This window comes from Parasteatoda tepidariorum, chromosome 9, assembly GCF_982258835.1.
Source record: "Parasteatoda tepidariorum strain Cologne lab strain chromosome 9, Ptep-v5.0, whole genome shotgun sequence".
NCBI classification, from domain to species: domain Eukaryota; kingdom Metazoa; phylum Arthropoda; class Arachnida; order Araneae; family Theridiidae; genus Parasteatoda; species Parasteatoda tepidariorum.
The window spans coordinates 58469435-58491090 of record NC_141763.1 but is presented as its reverse complement, the minus strand read 5'-3'; the positions used below and the strand labels follow the sequence as shown (position 1 = coordinate 58491090).

The window sequence follows — 21656 nt, the reverse complement described above, 5'->3', positions numbered from 1 at the left end:
TACCACGCAATGCTTAATGCAGTGTATATATTTTGATAAAAGAAAACGTGATTGTTATTAACCATTGTCTTCCTCTTTTCGGGTAATATTAATCTTTCTTAATATTATCCCTTTCATATGATTTTTTATTTTAAGGCTGAGCTCTGTTGCTTTAGTATTCGTCAGCATCTTCACTCATGTGATATTTTAGTGATCAGATCCTTCACTCATGCGATATTTCAGTGATCAGACCCTTCACTCATGCGATATTTCAGTGATCGGACCCTTCACTCATGCGATATTTCAGTGACTGATTGTATTAAAGTATTGTAGTGATCACTGTAACATCGCATAACCCATGAGATATTACAGTGGACACTGATTGCATTAAAGTATTGCAGTGCTCAATGTAACACCTTATGAGTGAAGGGGATAAAAAAAAAACATTCTTTTATAGGTTTTCTCTAATTATTTAATAAATATGAGGGGCTAATGCTAATGCCCCCCCCCCTCAGCACCTGGTTCCGTGGTCCCTGCCAGCTTGCCTCTTGTAAGTTGGTTGACTGTTACTAATTATTTGTTAGTCTTAATTAAATTCACCAAAGTACATTTATTGACTTAGTAATTACGCTGTTTACTAATCATAGGGAAGATCATTCATTTAAAAAAAAATTTTATTTTTCCGTTTATAGGATTATTAAAGCAGTATGTGATTTAAATGTTTCATAAAAAAAAAAAAAAAAAAACAAGCAATGTTTAAATAACAAACAATAATTGTGACAGATGTTTTTATCTTTTTTCTCGTATAAGGTCACTAATTTAACTCATTAAAAATTTATTTGAGTGATATAAAATAAAAAAAAATTAATTAATAAATAAACGAATTTAGAGTTTTTTTATCTTCTTTTTCAGACGAAAATCAGGCAACTCCTCATTTTTAGAAGAAAAAACTTTTTTTTCCGTTATCGTATTATCAAAGCAAAATGTGATTTAAATGTTTCACAATATAAATAACAAACAATATTTAAATAACAAACAATAATTGTGACACATGTTTTTATCTTTTTACTCGTAAAAATTTATTTCAGTCTTTTTTTTCTAAAAAAAAAAACGAAAATAAATAAAACGAATTTAAAGTTTTTTTTATCTTCTTTTTCAGACGAAAATCTGGCAACTCCGGCATAAAATTCAAATTTCAACTTCCAGCGCCATCCTTTCAATCTTTTTTCTGTTTTTCGACTCCGATTTCGCTCCCTACTACTTCTGCCATCTGCCGCTCACAGTCAAAGCGCGGGAGAGATTTAGGCCGGCATCTTTTTTAGCTTCATCGGCATATACAGAGCATCTTCTAGCCATTTTCTTTGTGAAGGACATTTAACTGGTAAGAGTACTAATTATTGAAAATAAATTGTAAAGAGTATGATTTATTTTTACAATTTTTTTTTAACACTCCAAAATATATATTTAATTTACTACGATTTTTTGAAAATTACCTTCTTTGCCAGTATTCGAGTTAGCGTCTCTTACTACACAGCCATTGAAGATGTGCCTGCGATCATAAAATATTGAAGCTTTATTATTAATTATTTAATCTTTTATTAATTTTTTATATGTTTAGTGGATTCCCGTTGGTATGCCCTAATTTTTTTATGTTGTTTAATAATTATTAAAAATTTTTTTCCGATTTTATTCGAATCCCTATTGCAAGTCGGTCAAAAATGGCTAAAATTGAATACTATCCTCCATTGCTGTTGAAACAGTCTATTTTTACTTCTCTTACATCGTTTTAATAAATTGAATAATAAATCCCCATATGTTTTGCTATTTTTAAAATTTTTATTTAAGACTGAAAGGAATTATTTAATATTTTTAAAAAATAGTGTTTTCAAGCCACCTTTAAATGGACTTGTGAAGCTAATTAAAATTTCTGTAATCTGATAACGTAAATTTTTGGATCTAATAGTCTCTTTATAAGAACATTATATCGTTTATTTTTTTTGTTAGCGATTTGAAATTTAATTTTAAGGGTAATTATTTTTTAATTTCTATTTCTTTAAAAAAACTGAATTATGGTAATTTTTTGTTTCTACTGGGATGAAATAATTTTCTTTATATTTCGTATTTTTAGCACTTTCTTTATGTATTTTTTGATTAATTATTAGCTATAATTATTCCATATTACTTAGGTTTTAAAATTTGTGTTTGAGCTGTTGTATGAAATTTTTAATTATTTTTGGTTATATTTAAATAAATTATTTACTTGTTTTAAATATAATTCATTTATTCAAAATAACAAGTTTTTTAAATAGTAAAATTAGTCTACTTTCCTGTCTAATTTCTGTTAATTGTTCTAAGAAATGTGTTCACTGGTTCTAATATTGCACATAAGGATGTATATATTTTATAATTAATTTATTTTTTTAGTTGAACTACAGAAAAAAAAAAAAAAAATTACAAATGTCACAATTTTTAATTTATGCTCCCATAAATTCAGTTTATAATGCTATTTTTTCTTAAAGTCTAGGCACAAGTGAATTAAACTATTTTTCTAGTGTACTTTTTTTTAAGAGTGATAGCCATTTTGTGTTAAAAAATAATTCATATTAGAGAAAAGTACCTGCTTAACCAAACATTGCCAATTTCATTTATTTTATGGTGGGTACCATGGTTGGTGTACTTATCAGTTTTTATTTTTTATGTTAAAAAATTTACTAGATAGTTATAATTTTTTTATGTAAGATAAATCACTAACTTAGGGATATTTCAGTACCTTAATCTGTCAGTATCTTAACTGAATCTTAATCAAGATGGCTAAATAGATTTTAAACTTGCAAATTTTTACAAAAGTTAATCAGTGTGTGTAGAATGTTTTTTGATTGAGATATTGTATTTTCTGAAAGTTTTTCATTTTATCTAAATCTCTTAAATACCTGCTTGCTAAATTCCGTAACTGAATAATTTTACACCCCAGTTGTTGGGCAGTTATTTGCATCTAAGTGTTAAAATTAATACTGCTCACAGCTTGCTTTTGTAAAAAAAAACTATTCTGTCTGTTAATTGTAGCTAAAATATATTCTTTAAAATTTGTACTTTACTTTCAATTGTGTTTAACCAAAGCAATTAATGGCTTTATTAATTTTTTTAAAACAAATTTATTAGTCTTTTGTCACATTTTCTGAAATTTTAATTGATCAATTTTTCAGGATTTGTGGAGCATTTTTAAGTGCTTAAAGTTGCTTATATTTGAAGTTTTTTAATGGCCCTTAAAAGTACTTTTTTTAAAATTGGGGCTCTGTAAAATGTGCTTAATCTTTCAAAATTAGATTTTTTTTTCTATAATGTAAAAAAAACACATGATTTTTGCAGTTTTTTCTGCAATATTTATCAGAAACTAGTTATTTTATCACGATAATGTAATGTCTTGGTGAAATGTTTTTGCATTTTGTTAATTTTATGTATATAAATCAACTTTGAACAATAGGAAGAAATAATTTTTATTGCTGCACAAATCCTGGTTATGAATTTTTTTCAAGTGATTAAAAATATCTTTTGAGTGTTTAAAAGGTTGTTGAAAAATCTGGTTAAACACACTGTTTTTCTTTGAAAGTGACAAATTTTTTGACATTTCTTTTAGCTTTTAGAAACAGTATAGCTTTTAGAAACAGTATTGAATGGATATATTTATGGTTTTAGAATTTGTGAATTCTTAATAGATCATGTATGTAATTGTAATTCCTGTATTTTTTTTCTTTTACTTATAATAGTAATTTTCTTATAATAGTGAAATAAAATGTCTGACAGTGAAGGAACTGAAACTAAGCGTGGTCGCAGGCCAAAGAAAGCAGCAGAGCCAAGGAGCGAAAGCAAAGTAAGTTCAATGGAAGAAAGTGTCATTTGTTTTAATAATATCTTAAGATATTAGATTTCTGTAATCTGTCTCAGTAGTAGAATATCTTAAAACATCTTCAGGTAATTGTTAAGATTTTTATTATGACCTTTGACATTAGTAAAACATAAATTAGTTAAAAAGATCTAAAAAGTTAGTTTATTATTTATTTATAATCTATTCAAGGTATTGAGTTGCTTTTAAATAAATTAGAGAATTTCAAAGGGAAAAGTGATGTGAAGTGTTATGAGCGTTGATACTTTTAATAAGTATTTTTAAAAAAATTAAAGTTAGTGTTCTGCAAAATATTTTCAAACTGAGATTAGATATTTTATTTTCTAATTTATACTGCATTATATTAAATTCAATGGATCACATTTTCAAGCATCTGTTTCAATACATTAATATTTTTGAAGGCATTTATGATGTGCATGGAGCAGATATTTATTTACAAAATTTCGGTTTTAGATAACCGAAAATAACTTAGCTTTCAACAAATAAAAGATTTTTGTTTATTTATTCATAATATTCACAAATTGGGTTTAATTAAACAGATATTTTTTTAATGCTACCTTGAACTTGCATATTTAAGATTTGCAATTTGTCTTCCTATTATACTGTATTCAAATGATTTGCAAATGAGAACAGTGATTTATAAATTCAAAATCAGGGTGTGCAATTAATATAGAAGAGCTAAAATTCTGCTTATGAATTCACGTAATGGTGCAATGCGCATAAGTACGGGTTGTCATATATAACTTATTTATTTGAAATTAGTGTATGTGAAGCTTATTTTGCAGTACCATAGTTCTTTCTAGGGATTTAAAAGGGTAAGATACTTCCTCACAGAGAGGGTACTTTGAGTTTTGAAAGGGCACTCAGTACCTTAAAAATTTATCAAAATGTGTAATATTGTGTTATAACTGCATTTGATTCTCAACAATCTTTAAATTACCAATTTAAGCCGAAAAATGTACTGAATGAAATTTTAACTGAAGACAATAAGCATTTAAAGGTGCATTTAAAAAGAAATTTGCTAATTCTAAAATTTAAAATCTCAAAAATAATATACCCTTCTGAAAGAAAAAAAAATTATAAGAATTTAACCAATTGAGAATAATCCTAACAAAGTAATTATTTGTAATAGTAATCAGAATATAACACAACACAGATAATTATACCAGTGTGTAATTATTATTTTGGCAGTGAATTGTTTTTTAAATAGAGTATAAAAGGCAGTGTCTTTTAGGGGTGGCGACTTATTAACACAAAAATACCAGCTGGGTAGGCCTCCCTCTTAAACACTTAGGGAACACTGCAATACATTTCTATTTTATCGTTACAGAGAAAATAATTCCTGTGGGTTGAAATAATATACTGTTATTAGTGTAATTTCACAATACTATTTTCTATCTCTTTAAAATTGTTTTTAAGTAACTCTTTTTATTAATTGAATATATAAAAAAAATTTAACAGTAGTTATTGATTTCATAGGATAGTGGAACTGATGAACCCAAAGCAAAGAGAGGTCGTGGCAGGCCCAAGGGAACCGCCAAGAAAGCAAAGAAGTCAACAGGCGGCAGTTCATCTGGTGGATCAAAACGTGGTCGAGGCAGGCCTAAGAAGAGTGTAAGTATTTGGTGATAGTGTCCTATGATTGAGTAATGAGCTTATGTAAGCAATTCCTTACAATCTTTTGTTTGTTATACAGGATGCTAAAGACACTAAAAGTTCTTCAGACCATGATGGCTCTGGTGATGATAAGGATGATTAAATATCGCCAAAATATGGTAATTGTAAATTCTTTTTTTAAAAAAAAAAAAAAAAAAGAATAGTGTATATTTGTAACCTTATTCTTAAATTAGAAAAAAGTTTACTCATTCTAAATTTTCCTATTTGTTTGTTTCATTTATTTTAGGTATAAAATTAAAAGAAATTTAAGCAATTGCATCATTAATTTGTGTTAAATGTTTGTTTAAAACACTTTGTCTAATAAAATTTTTTATCAACTGTAATTCGGGGTGTAGTGAATATTTCACTCTTTAGTCGAATATTTGGCAATGTATATCGAAAATTACTTATCGACAAAGTTTTTTATTTTTTATTTGGACATTTTAATAGGTTTGATAAATAATAGTATAAAACCTTATTTTTTATTATATATTATTATTAGAAATAGTTTTGACACATTTTTGTTAAGTTCTAAAACTTATTAGCATATTGAGTTCTAAAACTAATTAAGACCCATAGAAGAACAAAATTAGTAACATTGAAGCTAGATTAGACCTAAAACTATGAGTTTTGTAGTTCTGTTCCTTGTTTTTCCAACACTTTGATTCAAATTTGCAAAAAAAATTTGATCCATGATTTTCACTATTTTGCTTATTTTAGACTTTTTATTATGATGCAGCAATTAAGAGTTTCTATTAGGCTTTAATCTTTTTCTTAATTTCTGTAATTGGAAAACTTGAATGTTAATATATAGATTTTTCTTTCAAATATTGAGGTGGATTTTTTTTGCATATATACTTGTTATTAAAATAGAGCTGCATTTTTGGTAGGCATTATCTCTTTAAATGTTTTAGGAAATTTTTTTTCCCAGAAAGTATTACTAGAGTTTAGTGTTAAGAAGTAGGAATTTTTTTAAAAATAATTGTTAGTCAATTTTTTTATCTTAAATATTTCTTAATTTATAATTATCTTAATCTTAAAAATTTTTATGAAAGTTTTTCTCATACCAATAATATATCTAAGTTTTGATTATTTTTCATCATTGACTAAACTTATTTCCTTATATAAAGTCTGGTTAGCATATTCGAAGCTGCTAATGGCCAATTTTATTTAGTTTTTGGTTCTGCTTCAGAAGCTCCATCATTTAGGGTTCCATAATGGAAAAAATTGGGAACTGTTGGTAAAGTGTATTATATATTTTCTTAAATTTTTTTTTAACCAGTGAACTAGAAAGTGGAGCTTGTGTAGGATATAGCACCTGACTTCTGTTTTGTACTACTTTACTATTTTAATACGCTGACTGGACTGTAGGGGTCTAGGAGCTGGTTCTAAATTCAAATCCGGGGCAAGGCATAGATGTTCTTTCATTCTCCGTTCTATCTGTCCTTACTGGGGAGGCACTGTTAGCCCACCTAATGTGGTGCCCCTGAAAGAGTAGCCAACAAATCTGCCCTTGAGTTGCCTGTATTGACAAAAGGTCATTCCCCAGGTGGCTATTTGTAAAAAAAAACTGTTTTAATTCTAAAAATGAACTTTACTACAACAGTCCATTGTAAGCTTTGGTAGGTTAAGGTTCCACAATTTCGTGATTAAAGCAATGTGGTCAGCCTTGCAGGCCACATTTACTTTGACCAGCTGGTACTCATTGATCTGATGGTCTGATCAAGTCTCAGAATGACAGTTTAATATCTTATCCCTCATAAGTTAAAAATAAGAAGTTAGAGCTAAAAAAAGTGCTAATTTTTTTTTTTTTAGAGAAATTGATGCAAGTTTATATTATGTTTGCATCTCAAAATAATGTATTGTAAGAAAATATTTTCTTGGTTAAAGTTTTGAACATTTTGGTGAAAATATTTAAATAGGAAAGACTTATTCTTTTTTTCTTTTACAGGTTTGTAGGGAAACCCCCCACGCTTTTGATCTGAAGCACACGGGCTAGTTCTTACAGTAAAATGATTGCAGTTTGAGTTGACTGTCCTTTTTTGTGATCAACTGGCGAGAACAGTTTTCTCACAAACCATTTTTAATCATTAACAGTACAAGTCTTATCATTTCTCATTTTGTAAACACTTTTTGTATCATCCTTGAATATTTGTCTGCTACAGAGCATTCTCATCCACACACTTAAACTCATTCCTAGATAAACCATGTCTCATAACATAGTTTTTAAACAAAAAAAAGAAAAAAGCCATACTGAGTTTAAGCCTCTCACTGTTTTTAGCAAAAAGATGTGTGTTTGTCTCATTGTAGTTTAATCATGCTTGCAGTTTTTTTTTCTTTTTAATTTTGTGTTTTATCAGTTAAACGCATAGCTGTTTTTTCCAGTTTGAAAAAAGCTTTTTTCGTGATGTTGTGTTCTTCCATTTATTCTTTTTAAATTATAAAATGAACAAGATTGTTTTTCTTAGATTTAAATTTTTAAATGATTCATCAATCCTGTTTCACTGACAGATGTAATGATGATAACATAGTATTAACTCAGTGTTGTGTGCATTTTCTGTTTCAAGTAGCCATTGTGTGAAGTGAAAATTTTGTCAATAAAATGTTTTCTTTAATACTTGTTGCCATTTTTATAGTCAATTTTGATTTTGCCTCATTGATTTTGAACTGTTAATAAATTTATACAAGACATACTGAACTTAAGCTATACACATTTTCTTAGTTGTAGCATTTTATTTGTTTAATTATAGATTTTATTTTAAGAAGACTGATAACACAAGTATTTGTATTCAGTCATTTATTGTTATTAATTTATCAAGTTTTGTTACAAGATGAGTATTTAGTATTTCATTTTTTTTTCTTGGCGCAGAATGATCTTAAAAAATTTAAGAGTTCAGAATAATAAATTGTTAAGAGACTACGTACAAAAAATTACCCTCACTTTACTTAAAATATTTTCTTCTAAAAGACAATAGATACTTGTTAGATAACTTAATAATGCAGTGGCACATTTATCGGTTCCCCATCCCCTTCAGTAAACTATTTTGTTAATAGAACGCCCTAACGAGGTCTAAGGCAGTCTGCTGTTATGGAAATAGTTTCTAAGAGGAGGGTTCTCTCAGACTGTATGGACCTGCAACAAAACCTGACTTGGTGATGTAGCTACCTTGCTTGAAATAGTTAAACATCGTAACCATAGTCACCACCATTGTTTCGAACTAATGGCCAGTGAAGTTTTTCCATAGGCAGACTATACACTATTATATTCAGAAATGTGCAGGCCTTTTAATGTTATCTTGATGGTTCCAGGGCTAACCTTAAATATACCATTAATTAGTGTAGACTATGTTTTAAACTTAATGGTTAAGCCGTCAGTGTGCCGGACTGTGAAACCAATGGTTCTGGTTTGAACCTCGCTCGAGGCACAGGTGTTTCTAGCGATTAATGAGCAACACTTCCGGCATCTTATGAGATGAAAAACAAAAGCTCAATGCCTGAAGTAAAAAAATATATTTTCAGCTAAGAAATCAGAAATACTTCATAGTATATCGACGAGATTTTGCCAGATCTGGTTTAATAACACTATTAGGTCTTATTAATCATGAGGGAAAATATTGTGGCCAAATTTATTATAACAAAATTTTCAAGAATTGAATTGAAATATTTCAAGGTTTATGCTTGCAGCTGTTTATTTAAAATAGACCCTATCTGGAAAATCTGTTGCTATAGTAAATCTAAATTTTTTTGCGGCAGATGAGTCTAAAATGCTTTACATAATAATGAAAATTATATTATAAAGAAAATCCTGAGTAATTTTATTCCAGAAAATATTTACAGAATGGGAAACAAAAGAGCTACCATTTAAATGAAAGCAAATTTGTTTAAGTGATATATTTATATATGCTTAGGTTGTGGATTAACAGAGTCACCAAAATGTGTGTGACTAATAAAAAGGTTAAGTGAATATTGGAAAAAAATTTTAACAAACATTTTATTTTCCCCATGAATCTTTTGCATGTCCTAACAAACTTATCTTTTCCGGTGTAGTACAAAACAAGAGGAACACTGAATAAAAACTGATTGGATTTTCAAATATTAGGATTCAGTCTTAATGGTTTATTCACTTTAATAGTTTATTCACTATATACTATTTAATTCATATAAGTGTGAAATCAAACACCCATAAGTTTTCACATTTTGTAACTCAGATTTTAGATTTGATTTTTTGTTTTAAGAAACCTTAGTTTTTCTATAGTAAAAGACAAGATCTTTAATAAAAGGTTATTATAAGTAGTTTTGAAGGCATAATTATTTTGTGCAAATGTATAGGAGTTAAATACTAAGAATAGAAACTGCACTTTGTATTTCTGCAAATATAGATGCATATCACAAGTTTTTTATTTTACATATTTGGCAATTTTAATAACATTGGGTAAGAAAGAAAGGTACTAAATTTCTAATCGCCAGAATAATATTCTCAACAGCATAAATATAGCATAATGGAAGAGCCATGTGTAAACTGCTGCTAACCAAACCCAATATGGCGTTTTTAAAAAGTGCTTATTTTCGATTTTTAAAAGCCTTGAAAGGTGCTTTATTCATTGGGTGTTTTAAAAAGTGAGATTTTTTTTCCTTTACCACGTCGATTTTCGTCACGTATTGTGCAAAAACGTGCTTTTTAACATTTCCATAATTCATTAAACTACAATCCATTTTGGTGTATGGAAGCTCCAATCATTTTACATGTTAGAGGAAATACTTGTGAGTCCGTATGTGCATATATACTGTGCTAGGTTCGGTGAGATTATTGCCCCCCCATTTGCAAGATATTCCCAATTTCAGACTTCATTTTTCACCCTCTAATATCGAATCAAAATTTCTCTAGATCATTTTATAATGGCGAATATGATCAAGAAGAGTTCTTTGTTAGAAACTAGTTACTTTATCATGATCATGTTAAGTCTTTGAAAATTATTTTGCATTTTGTTAATATATATAGAGCTTAAAAGCAATTCTTAAATATTAATAACTTAAGATTATGTCACATTGGGCAAAATAATTAATCGTAAATATAAAATAATAAACCTAAAAATGAAAATTTAATTCAAAAATCAAGTTAGCACATAAGAAAATTGAGGTCAAAATCATTCTTTAATGAATAAGATGTTTTAATGAGTTGAAAATAAATACACATTTAAAACATGACATATTTTGTTCGTAAAATACTAAATTTTAAATAGCACCATAAATTAAATAAATGTAATGTAATGCAAATTAAACTCAATGAATAATGAACTAAAAAAATATAATAAATCACAGTTTAAAAAATATCTATATTTAGTTGTAGTATATAAGACATGCAAACAATAGAACTCAGAAATAGTAATATATGTATGTACTGTAAAAATAGAAGAAAAATTTTTACAAGTAAGTATTTACAAACATATAGTGAAACTAGCAAATATCACAAAAAAATGTATGTTAAACTCAATACGGTTACTTAATAATTATTTCCATATTTTAATTGTATAATACCGATATCCATGGATTTATTTTTTAGTTTAATAAGTTCATGAGACATTTGAACAATTTTTTTTTCAGTTTATTTCACTTAATAAAACTATTGCATAATTATAAAATTTTGTGTGACATTAGTATTAAGTAAATTTTAAACAATGATAAAAAGTAATAGTTTCTTGCAAAAAAACATTATAATATTATCTAAATGTAAAAATAAATAAATAATGAATAAGTAAAAGGGTGATTATAAAGATTGGTTGTTAATACTTTTGACTTGCACACATTTTTTAATATGTATGGATAAGCACACTTAAATGCAAAATATTTTTTATACATGCTATTTGATTCATATTTTAGCAATAACTAGCACATGGCTTTTAGGGGCAAATATAAATATGTACAATTGTAGATAAATATAAACTTGTTAATTAATAGCAAATATTAGAGAGAAATGTAATATTCACACAATAAATAATTAAGTAATACATTGAATTTTGAAAATAATTTTTTGAAATACAAAAAAGTTTTTAAGTTGGAAAAGGCACTGACTAAAAAGTTATGTTTTAATCTTTAAAATTAATAAATTATACGAAACAAACATTTTTGAGAGAAAATACAATTTCCATTGGGAATGGGCCAATTTATATTTACTTGGTTTTATCCTCAGTCTTTAGAAATAATAAAAATAACATTAACTGAAAAAAAAGTGCTGTGAAAAAAATATAATTAAACAACATTTCAAATTTTACAATTCTTTCACAGATGTGGATAATAATTGCTAAGCTTTAATATTGAACATTTATTGTGAAATCAAAAATCCTGACAATTTAATTTAACAAATAAAAATAATTTATAACAATCTAAAACCAATTTTTCAAACTGCAGTTTCTTTTTAAAAGAGTATGGAAAACAAGTAATAATACAAATGTAAGAAGGTTTTTATTACAATGTCACACAAATAAGAATTTATGCTTCACAATTATCTTGAAAAAGTTTTAAAATCTTAATCTGTCTGTCTTAAATTTTTAGTTTAATTTTTAAGATCTAAACACACTAAAAACATTACAGAACATTAAGAATTTAAATTAAAATATTTATGATGAATTAAAGCATTTATAGATTTAATTCTATTTTTAATCACTGAGTAAAAATATATTACAGAATATATCACAGAAATGAGTAAAATATATTATGGAAATTAGTTAAATAAAAATATTTCAGATGAGTAAAAGAATTTATAGTTTAAGTTCTATTTTAAATAACGCACTGTGTGAATAGAATTTATTTTTGATATTTTATTTTGATCACTGAGTGAGAACATAAAATCTAATAAATTTTAATACAGAGATTAACATACACATGAGATCATAGAATAAAAGCTATACATAATGATTAAATAACAAAAATATTTAATATGTGCAATGATTTAAGTAAGTGAAAATGGGAAAATGGTGTTTTTGTAACAAAAGATAAATTATAATCTGATAATAAGCTTCAGAAATACACATTATTTCTGAAGTATATAATATACTAATTAATAAATATTTTTAAATATAAGACTGCATGAAACATATAAAAAGTAGACATTGTTTACAAATAAATTAAATGTTGGCACAAGCACATCTCATTAGCTTGCAGTTGACCAAAAAAGACATCTCGGGGTGAAAAAACAAACATTTTTTACACTTAGAAGAGGCTTTTTACAAATTGCTGCGAAATGCTAATTGGGGTGGTTCAGAAGGTCTGGAATTCTGAAAAATAAAATAAATGAAAAAAAATTTAATGAATAAAATTTTAATTTGATTTCAGAAATACAGATAAATTTGCACCAAGATTAAAATATAAAATTATTTACAAAATGCTTGTACAAATGTTACAAACTAATGTTATATAATATCATCTAGATATTTATATAAATAAAAAAATAGTTTCTTTTTATTTTTGTCTCTTACTTTATATAGATTAATTATTTTTTTAGATATATATTTGTAAGGAAAGTTTACGTAGCCAATTGTGAATAGCTGGCATTTTATACGTTAAAATACAAATACATAATATTTTACAAGCCTTGAATTAAAGATCAGATAATTTGCTTAAAATATGAAACATGTGTTGTTATAATTTAAAACAATTTATCATTGTAATAATTAAAATGTAAACCAGGTATAATTTAAAAATTGGTATTCAGTATTATCCATTGACAAAATTTAACCCAGTGTTATAATTTAAGAAATTTATATTGTTATATTTAAAGAAAATTAAACTAACCAGGGTTATATTTAATTTATATATTGGTTCGTAAACATTGTTATAATTTATTTTTAATTTCATGGATCATTTTTAACATATAATGCTCTTTGGAATTTATCCATCAACACTAATCCTTTCATAAAATAATAATTTACATTTGATTGTATAGCACTTAGAATAATTTCTTAATAACGATGTTTTTTTGCGTTGTGTTAATTTAAATCAAAAATTAGGAATATAACTAAAATTATCAAAATAATTACATTGTGATTCCAACGTTAAAATAATTAGCTGCTTCATACCTTAATAACTAACATTTAACATCAGTTATTACTATTCCCTAACGTACTCGTGCAGGCCATCCACGTGCCTCAAGATCAATTATCAATGTTAATCTGATTAGTTAAACGGCAATTTGGACTAGAATTAATTATAAGCAATGTTAATTGACATGATTAATCGAAATAATGTTTCATTTAGAAGGATTTTAACGATCTTTGAGAATTATGGCACCGGACTGCACGTGTACTACATTATCTCTATCCAAAGAAACAGCATGAGACATAGTCAAAATTAAAGACTAAATTAACTTTTAAAAACAAAGATGTATTTAAACTAAAATCTTGTTTACAATGTACAGTAGGGAACCGATTATCCGGAACGATCGGGACCATCGCTATTCCGGATAACTGATTTTTCCGGTTTTCTGAATCGCTACAAAAAGCCCTTTGTTTATTGTTAACCCCCCCCCCCAATTTTTTTTTTTGCCAATAATCTTAAAAAGAAGAAAAAACGATGAAGGAATACACTAATGATTATTTCCAAAATGATGGTAAGGTAAACATCTTTCAAAAAAGAAAAAAAAATCCTAAAATCTTATGAGGAAAAAAAAATTTTTTTTTTTTAAATGGCGCGAAAATTTATTGAATTTTGTTCCGGTTTTCTGATTTCCGGATAACGGGTTCTGTACTGTATTTGCACTTATACAAATATAGTGTCTTCGTTAAACAATAATTTGAACAAATTATATTAAAAAAATTCGGTGCAACATCTTCAAAACAAAATTTCTAATGTTATAACAATTTAATATATATTATTGAAAATAATTCACATTTAACAACTTATACAAATTTGGCTGGGTTTTAAAAAAAAATCATCTCGCACGTGGTTTAAGATTAGCGGAGTAATTAGATTTTTAAGTTAATTTATTATTATAAAAATTTTCGACATTGTTAATTTAAGACGGATTTCTAATCAATAAAATAAAATTAATTATTCATTTAATACGCCAATTTAAAAGGAGACTTATCGGTCATCCGGTCCCTGGATCCAGGGCCTAGTAGCCCTAAAACGTCTACCTAAAAAAGGACACCTACTACCTTGAAGAAAAAAAAATTAAGAGACTGGCTAACGCGCTCTGCGTCGAAGATTCGAAAAAAGTAGGGAGAAAAACAGCGCCCTCTGGCAACCTCTGATAGGCTCTCATACCATGACGTCACTCCTCTTCAGCCATTTACTGCCTGTTGGGGAAAAATCGCTTGCGAAGGGACTTTAAACTCAAAAAGAGGAAAATCGCTTGCACCAGTTTCGTTGTCTTCTGGATTGGTTCAAAATTACAAGGTTACAGAGTTGAAAATTAGTCGCCGTAAAATTATGCAAAAAATTGCTTGCCTAGTGCCATTAAATAAATTATTGAAATTGTTAAATTATTTGGATTATAGAAATATTTTAATAACTATTTCCGTTAGTTGCACCCTTCTAAAAATTTTTTGCAAGCTCCCTCATCTTAAATCTTTATTTATATCCATGGAAGTGAAATGCATCCCCTTTTCACAAACGTAAAAGAATTTTGGATAAATAATAGATTTATACTACATAAACTTTTAAAAATTATGTATTAAACCAATTTTTAAAACTCATGAAAAAGTTAATTAGCTGAAAAATGATAGTATGTATGATAGTATGTATGTTCATATTACAAATGAAACTTAACCTTTGCTCTTAGTTGGTGGTCAGTGCCTTCTTCCAACAGTTCAGCTTCCCAATCTTCACCTTCTTCTGCAGGATCAAAGCTGTACAGAGGCATTAGATGATGGCGAAGTTTATCCAATCTACAAGACAACTTTATTATATTCAAGGGTAATTTAGAATTGACTAAATTTTTAAAAAAGGTGAATAATATTAAGAATAAAATTGAAACTTTTACAGTTCAATTTTGTAATTCCAAAATTATATGATACATTGCATACACAATAACTCCGTGTCGTCCTATTTTGTTAAAACAGTAGTCTCTTTTATTCAAGCTATCTATAAATGTGAGTAAGTGAAAAAATTACTTAGACTACAGTGACATCGATGATACATACACACAACGTGTGAAATAATTACTACATCTGCCTTACCTTGCCAGGTTCATATCCAAATGAGGAACTAAATTGTGATAGTATGTATGCAAACTTCTTATCTTGAGAAATCACAACTTTAATTCAGCTGATGATTCAATATGCTACAATGTTTAAAAAAGTATATTGTCGCAGATTTCTACTATCTCCTCTATAAACCACAGATAAAGAAACAATTGAGGAATTCAACTAGATTTGAAAAAATTACTGTAGAGAACAACAGTCTGCAAATTACCGTAGCTATGATGCATAAAATATCATGCCTGGTATTTTGGAAAAGAAAAACACTTTTATGCTACTTAAAAGGTTGGTTCCTAAAAATTGGTCTTGACTTATAGAAATTTTCTACAATTTTAGATCATTGGGAAGGACAATGAGTATATTGAGAAACTGCGTCATCAAACTCTGTTTAAATACACTACAATGAAACTTAAAAATTGCTTTATTTCCATTTATTTACGAATTACATTTTAGGAATTTGAGTTCTCGAAAGTTTCACGGTAGGCCAGGCCCTGTTCACCTCTTATTTAGACTGAATAGAAATTAGAGGTTAAGAACAATCATAGGAGAGCAAAGGATAAATATGTACCTTATGATTAAGTTATGGTGCATAATTATGGCGCAAAAATTAAGTGGTGCATACTCCTGGACCAATTTTTCAGTAAATTTATATAGGCTACCAAACTTTATAAATAAAAATTTTTTTTTCTTAATTATTGGCCCCAGTTGGGCTAAAAATTGGCTCAATATGAGTCCTATATGAACATGCTCCGAGGGACCAATATTGAGATGTCCAGATTTTACTAGATCAGACAATACTTGATCCAGAAAATCCCTTGTCTTCGTATTGGGTTCAAAATTTCAAGGCTACGGAGTTAAACACTAGTTGTCATAAACCCAAAAAATTGGATCGGCGGTTCAATGAAGAATATAAAATAAAAAATTCGCCCAAATTGTAAAAATGCAATGTTAATACCGGCCTAGATAGGGCCAATATATGACTTATATTGGCTGAATGAAGATTATAAAATATCGGGTGAATCTGACAATTCTATATAGAGCCCATATCAGAAAATATCAGCCATTTGAACCCTTATTGATCCCAGATTTGCGAATATTAGTACAATGAGGGTTCAAGTTATTTTGTTGCTAGGGTATTTGTTCAGTCTATCAATAGATGGGAGAGTTATGAATGTGTATATAATACAATGTTTTGTCTATTAATAGATAGAAGAATTATGAATGTGTATGTTAATCTATGGAAAAAGATGTAGAAAATTCATATTTTATATAGGGACCCATTTTTAGTAAAAAGGGACCCAGAAATATGGAAGTCCTGAAATATGGAAGAATTGAGAGTAGTACAATATAAAACAGGAAATTTTAGATTATTATACTTTTGTAGCGAAGCATATTTAAAATAATTTTGTGCATTTTTTATTTATTTAAGATATTAACAAATTTAAATGTGCTTGAAAATAAAATTTATTATAAATAGTATTAAAAACTAGAATAACTTACTGTTTCTTTCTTATAACAAATGCAATCAGTCCAACTATAATAACAGTTATCACTATTATAGTTAAAGGCAATATCACAAAATCAAGTAAAAATGTATTTGCAGGTTCAACATTTTCATGTTTGAGAGTAATATTCGTCACAGAAACATTAAAATCTTCTGCAGATAATGTAAAATTAGTAACATTAAGGTTCTGGAGAGAAACCATTAGAAGTCAGACAATCCTAGAAAAAAAAATTTAAAAATACATTACATTATTAGCTAGTACTTAATAGTATCTTTTTTTAGAAATAACATGAGTAATCAGTTATGATTGTTTCACACTTTTAAGACAATATTTATTAAAGGGAGAAAAGGCAAACATAGGCAAAATAACTTATGTTTTGTTTGTAACAAATTATTACAAATTAAAAATTTATTAATTTTTAAATCCTTCACTCTTTGTACATTTTCAAATAATTTTTTAATACTTTATGTTGACCATTTTCTCGCATCTATCGTTTACAATGGTTCCATAAGAAATAATAGATCGAAGTACTAGTGTATTTTGAAATAAATATAAATTCATTTCTTATTTCATTCTTAAACACCAACATCTTAACATTTTTTTTTCTTCAAATTTTATACTAATAATAATTTTTATATATTGCACACATAACCAAAGACTGACAAAAGATGTAAAATCTTAGGATCCAGGGAAAGTTTTTAGGAATTGAATTCTAGAATTATTGTGACTTAAACACATTTACTACAAAATAAAAATAACTTTTCATAAACATACTTGTCAAATATTAAATTAAAAATTGACTATAATAATAATATATAGTTTCAGTGTTTTATATGTTCAGTAGTTTTATATAGTTATAGTGAATATAGTTTCAATACACTATTATTTTTAAGAAAATATTTCTTTTAAATTATAACTAAAATTTAATGAAAAAAATATATGAAAAAAACACTAAAACAGAAGGTAAAGTAATATTTTTCCTTTAAAACTAATATATATTATTGAATAGATAAACATTTCATTAGAGTTTTAGTATTAAAATATGATACATTAATACAATTTTCTGGTAAAAAACTTATCAATTTCGAATTTTTTTTCCTAATGAATCCTTCTACTTATATAGTTCAAATATAAGTAGTAGAAAAAAATGTTAATTGTCAGCTCGATTTGGCACCTCCTGGGATTTATCTTCTCCTACACGTAATGTTGCTTTTTGATTGGAGCAATTTTGCATCTTTTTTAATAGTTCCACTTAAATAATGATCAAAAAATTTTAATATTTTTAAAATCCATAATTTTGATTTATGTGAAGTTTTTTTGTTTAGAAAAATTAATGAAGTTAGTAGTCTGCTTGACCTGGTGTTTGGGATTTGCCAATCTCTGCACACAACATTAGGCCTTTTAAGTGCAGTTATTTTGCATTTTTTTAATGGTTCCACTTAAATAATGATCCAAAGGTGTAAATATTTTTTAAATCGATAATTTTGATTAGTGCAGGGCACTTAAAGATGCATGGAGAACTACTGCCTATTCTATTAAATCTACATGACAAAATAGAAAATAAGGCTTTAAAAAAAATTTAAATTGTTATAATTATTAAAAAAAAAAGGTTTTTTTTTCTTAATATCATCCTAGCAAGGATCTAATAAAAGCTTTGTCAGCTAAGAACTGAATTCAAAATAAGACTTGCTTGTTTTTCTGTACAGGAAATCAGATATTTGCCATGTAGTATTTTATGTGACAACATTAAATAACAATTTTTAAACAAACTTGCCCAAATGGTAGACAATTAAAAGGTTAAAATTTCTAGCAACAATAACAGCCTATATATTTGGTCAACTTATTGTGAAAAAATGATAAGCTGGTAGAAGTAATAATAAATTCTTTTTCAAGTACATGTAATATTATTCTGTACAAATCTGACACATTTTTGCTGATAATAGAAATATGTAGTTATGAAAAAAAAAGAAAGAAGAACAGAATACAGTAGAAAACGTAATCTGTTAACAAAATTTAATATTATATCTTTTGTAACATTATAGCTATTAAATTTTTTTTTTTAAATGAATAAAAAAATTAATAGTCTGCCAATATTAATGACATTGTATTGATACGCCACACAAAAAGTTTCAAAAGAAAAGTATAGAGACTTATTAGTGAAACAAAGTATTGATACTAAAATTCAATTTATATTATTACAAAATGATAAATTTAATATCAATAGCTTTAATATTTAATAAATTTCTAAACATCCTTTATAAGTTTATTTGAGTTTTGTGAACTGCAGTGAACTAATTAAATTCAACTGCCTAATTTGGCCCATAGACTGCATGTTTGACTTGCTTTATATTTGGATAATATTGATACTTCTACACTGTCACTAGTTACAGTTTTACTATACGTCTTTTATATCTATAGTAGGGTAAAACTGTGGTGACTTTGTCTACATTATTAAGAGTCATCTTGCTTAAATTATTTGTTAATTGATCATTAAGACTACAAAAAAATATATATTATGATTCAATAGAATCTAAAAGATTCATGGTATCAATTTTATTGAGAAGTAATTTTAAATGCTTCTGTAATTTCTTTTCCTTAAAAAGAAATACAATTTTAAATAAATTATTGACTAACTGTTTGCTTTTAAATAAACCATTAAAGTGTTAAATAAATGTTATATAGCAAAAATGATTGGAACGATCTTAACTTCATGATGGCATAAAAGAATAAAAGTACAGAAAAAAAATACTGTAGTTTTTTTAAGAATATTTTTTTGGAAATTATGTATGAATTTTAACTTTTAAAAACATGGTGTGTCTCCCCCTTTCTCCCTTGCACATTGAGCATTAGAACACTATATCACTTTTTTTAAATTAATTTATAAAATTCAATACTTATAAAATTGTTTCAAGTTTGATTCAAATCTTTATACGTTGAAAGTATATTAAACTGATTCAAGATATTATTCCTAGATATATAATAAAAGTAGTAATAAAATTAAAAAAAAAAAATTTTTTTTTGTAAGAAGTGTCATATTCTTATCTACTCTCTCACATTCTGATTAAAAAAAAAAAAAAAAATTTGAGTGAACTAAGACTTACATTTCTTATTTATTTTACTTATAGATGATATTCAATAATTGAAGAAAAAAAACATAGATGTCCTACTAAAATGATGTACTATTTACACTCTATGTACATATACATAAATGTAAGCAAATTTCAAACAATTTTCATAAGAAAAGACTAGATTTAGAATATGTGTACAATTCCTCTTCAAGTTAGAAAGTTTTAAATGGAGTAATAGACATTAAAATAAAAATATTAAATTGCTCAACTTAAATTAATGAAGTTTTAATAAAAATGTAAAATAATAAGAATGATTGAATTTCCACAGGCAGTTGTAAAGTGTTAAATCCCTTAATTAAAAAAAAAAATTATTGATTTTTTATTTCATTATTAGCGAATGATTTTAGAGGGTAATGGATGTAAATTATTAAATGTGCGCAATAGACTAAAAAAATAAAATTTAGAATTAAAATGATGTGGAACATTTAAAATTATTGCTTCCAATTACCTGCATGTAAAAGAATATGTTAAACCCTAATAAACATTCAGTTCATCTACTTAAATAATTAAAACACTTTTGTTCTGTGAAGAGTAATTTAGAATACTTTTCTTTCCTATTAATTTGTTCTTCATTTGATATCTAAATGATAAATTAAGTCTTAATAATCAAGTGATTAGTTTGTGATCATTAGAAATAATGATATTGTTTTTAAATAGTATTAAGCATTAATACATTTTATCAGAGCTTTGATTAGTACATGTAAAAAAATTAAAAACTCTGATTCGAATAAAAAAATTCAATTAAGATCACAAACTTTATTTTTAAAACATCACGATTTTTGCTAAAGCCCACAGAAGAGAACACGCAAAATCAAATGGAAGTCTGGTGACAATTCATTTTAATTGATGTTAGTTTAGTTTTAAGTTACCATCATATTACTGGTAATATCATTCATAGCGAGGTGACTGCATTTTTTCATGTATAACTTATATTAGAAAACAATACAATAATCTTTTATCCTCAACAAGGAATCTGAAAGACAACACAATGCAATATATTTATGGTTAAAAATGTTGAAGCTTTGACAGACATGCACAAAACTAAATGATTCTATTGATTAAGAAAAAAAACTAAATTACTCAGTAATTTTAATTTAATTGTGATACGTCAATTAATAACTAAACCACATATCAGCTGACATTTTTTGTTTACACTTTTGTTGTCAAAACCATAAACAATGCCAAATTATTTTACTTAAAAATTTATTCTAGCACAGTAGGGAAACTTTAAAAAGTTTAAATCGTTTGAGTCGAAGACTCAGTGCCGTTCATAAAGTAAGTGTAGCTTGTGCAA

At 26.7% G+C, this 21656-nt stretch overlaps 2 protein-coding genes across 5 annotated transcripts; one reads left to right on the top strand and one right to left on the bottom strand.

Annotated features, from left to right (window-relative positions):
- The first annotated feature begins 1258 nt into the window (after positions 1-1258).
- LOC107441824 (uncharacterized) lies at positions 1259-8153 on the top strand. 2 transcript variants are annotated; one of them, XM_016055206.4, is made up of 5 exons: positions 1259-1360; positions 3761-3847; positions 5360-5494; positions 5577-5655; positions 7488-8153. In XM_016055206.4, exons 2-4 carry the CDS (start codon positions 3770-3772, stop codon positions 5637-5639), a joined length of 276 nt encoding a protein of 91 aa, XP_015910692.1. In that variant the 5' UTR covers positions 1259-1360; positions 3761-3769; the 3' UTR covers positions 5640-5655; positions 7488-8153. The 2 variants fall into 2 exon arrangements, with proteins under 2 accessions (XP_015910692.1, XP_071042381.1); XM_071186280.2 differs by having other exon boundaries at positions 1259-1610.
- Positions 8154-10668: 2515 nt separating this feature from the next.
- On the bottom strand, positions 10669-21577 carry LOC107441823 (uncharacterized protein C3orf18). 3 transcript variants are annotated; one of them, XM_016055205.4, is made up of 4 exons: positions 21443-21577; positions 17230-17451; positions 15300-15417; positions 10669-12807 (listed from the first exon to the last, which is right to left on the bottom strand). In XM_016055205.4, the coding sequence occupies exons 2-4, from the start codon at positions 17433-17435 to the stop codon at positions 12757-12759; spliced, it is 375 nt and encodes a 124-aa protein (XP_015910691.3). In that variant the 5' UTR covers positions 17436-17451; positions 21443-21577; the 3' UTR covers positions 10669-12756. The 3 variants fall into 3 exon arrangements, with proteins under 3 accessions (XP_015910691.3, XP_071042380.2, XP_087008013.1); XM_071186279.2 differs by having other exon boundaries at positions 12365-12807; positions 20811-21513; XM_087151887.1 differs by lacking the exon at positions 21443-21577 and adding an exon at positions 21232-21327 and having other exon boundaries at positions 12612-12807.
- Between the last annotated feature and the right edge of the window lie 79 nt (positions 21578-21656).

Excerpts from the sequence above, each read along its gene's own strand:
- LOC107441824 (XM_016055206.4), top strand. The coding sequence starts at position 3,770 with ATGTCTGACAGTGAAGGAACTGAAACTAAGCGTGGTCGCAGGCCAAAG. Across the intron at positions 3,848-5,359 it reads AGCCAAGGAGCGAAAGCAAA|GATAGTGGAACTGATGAACC; the intron begins GTAAGTTCAATG and ends TTGATTTCATAG. Across the intron at positions 5,495-5,576 it reads GAGGCAGGCCTAAGAAGAGT|GATGCTAAAGACACTAAAAG; the intron begins GTAAGTATTTGG and ends TTTGTTATACAG.
- LOC107441823 (XM_016055205.4), bottom strand. The coding sequence starts at position 17,435 with ATGGTTTCTCTCCAGAACCTTAATGTTACTAATTTTACATTATCTGCA. Across the intron at positions 15,418-17,229 it reads TTTGTTATAAGAAAGAAACA|ATTGGATAAACTTCGCCATC; the intron begins GTAAGTTATTCT and ends GTTGTCTTGTAG. Across the intron at positions 12,808-15,299 it reads ACCACCAACTAAGAGCAAAG|AATTCCAGACCTTCTGAACC; the intron begins GTTAAGTTTCAT and ends TTTATTTTTCAG.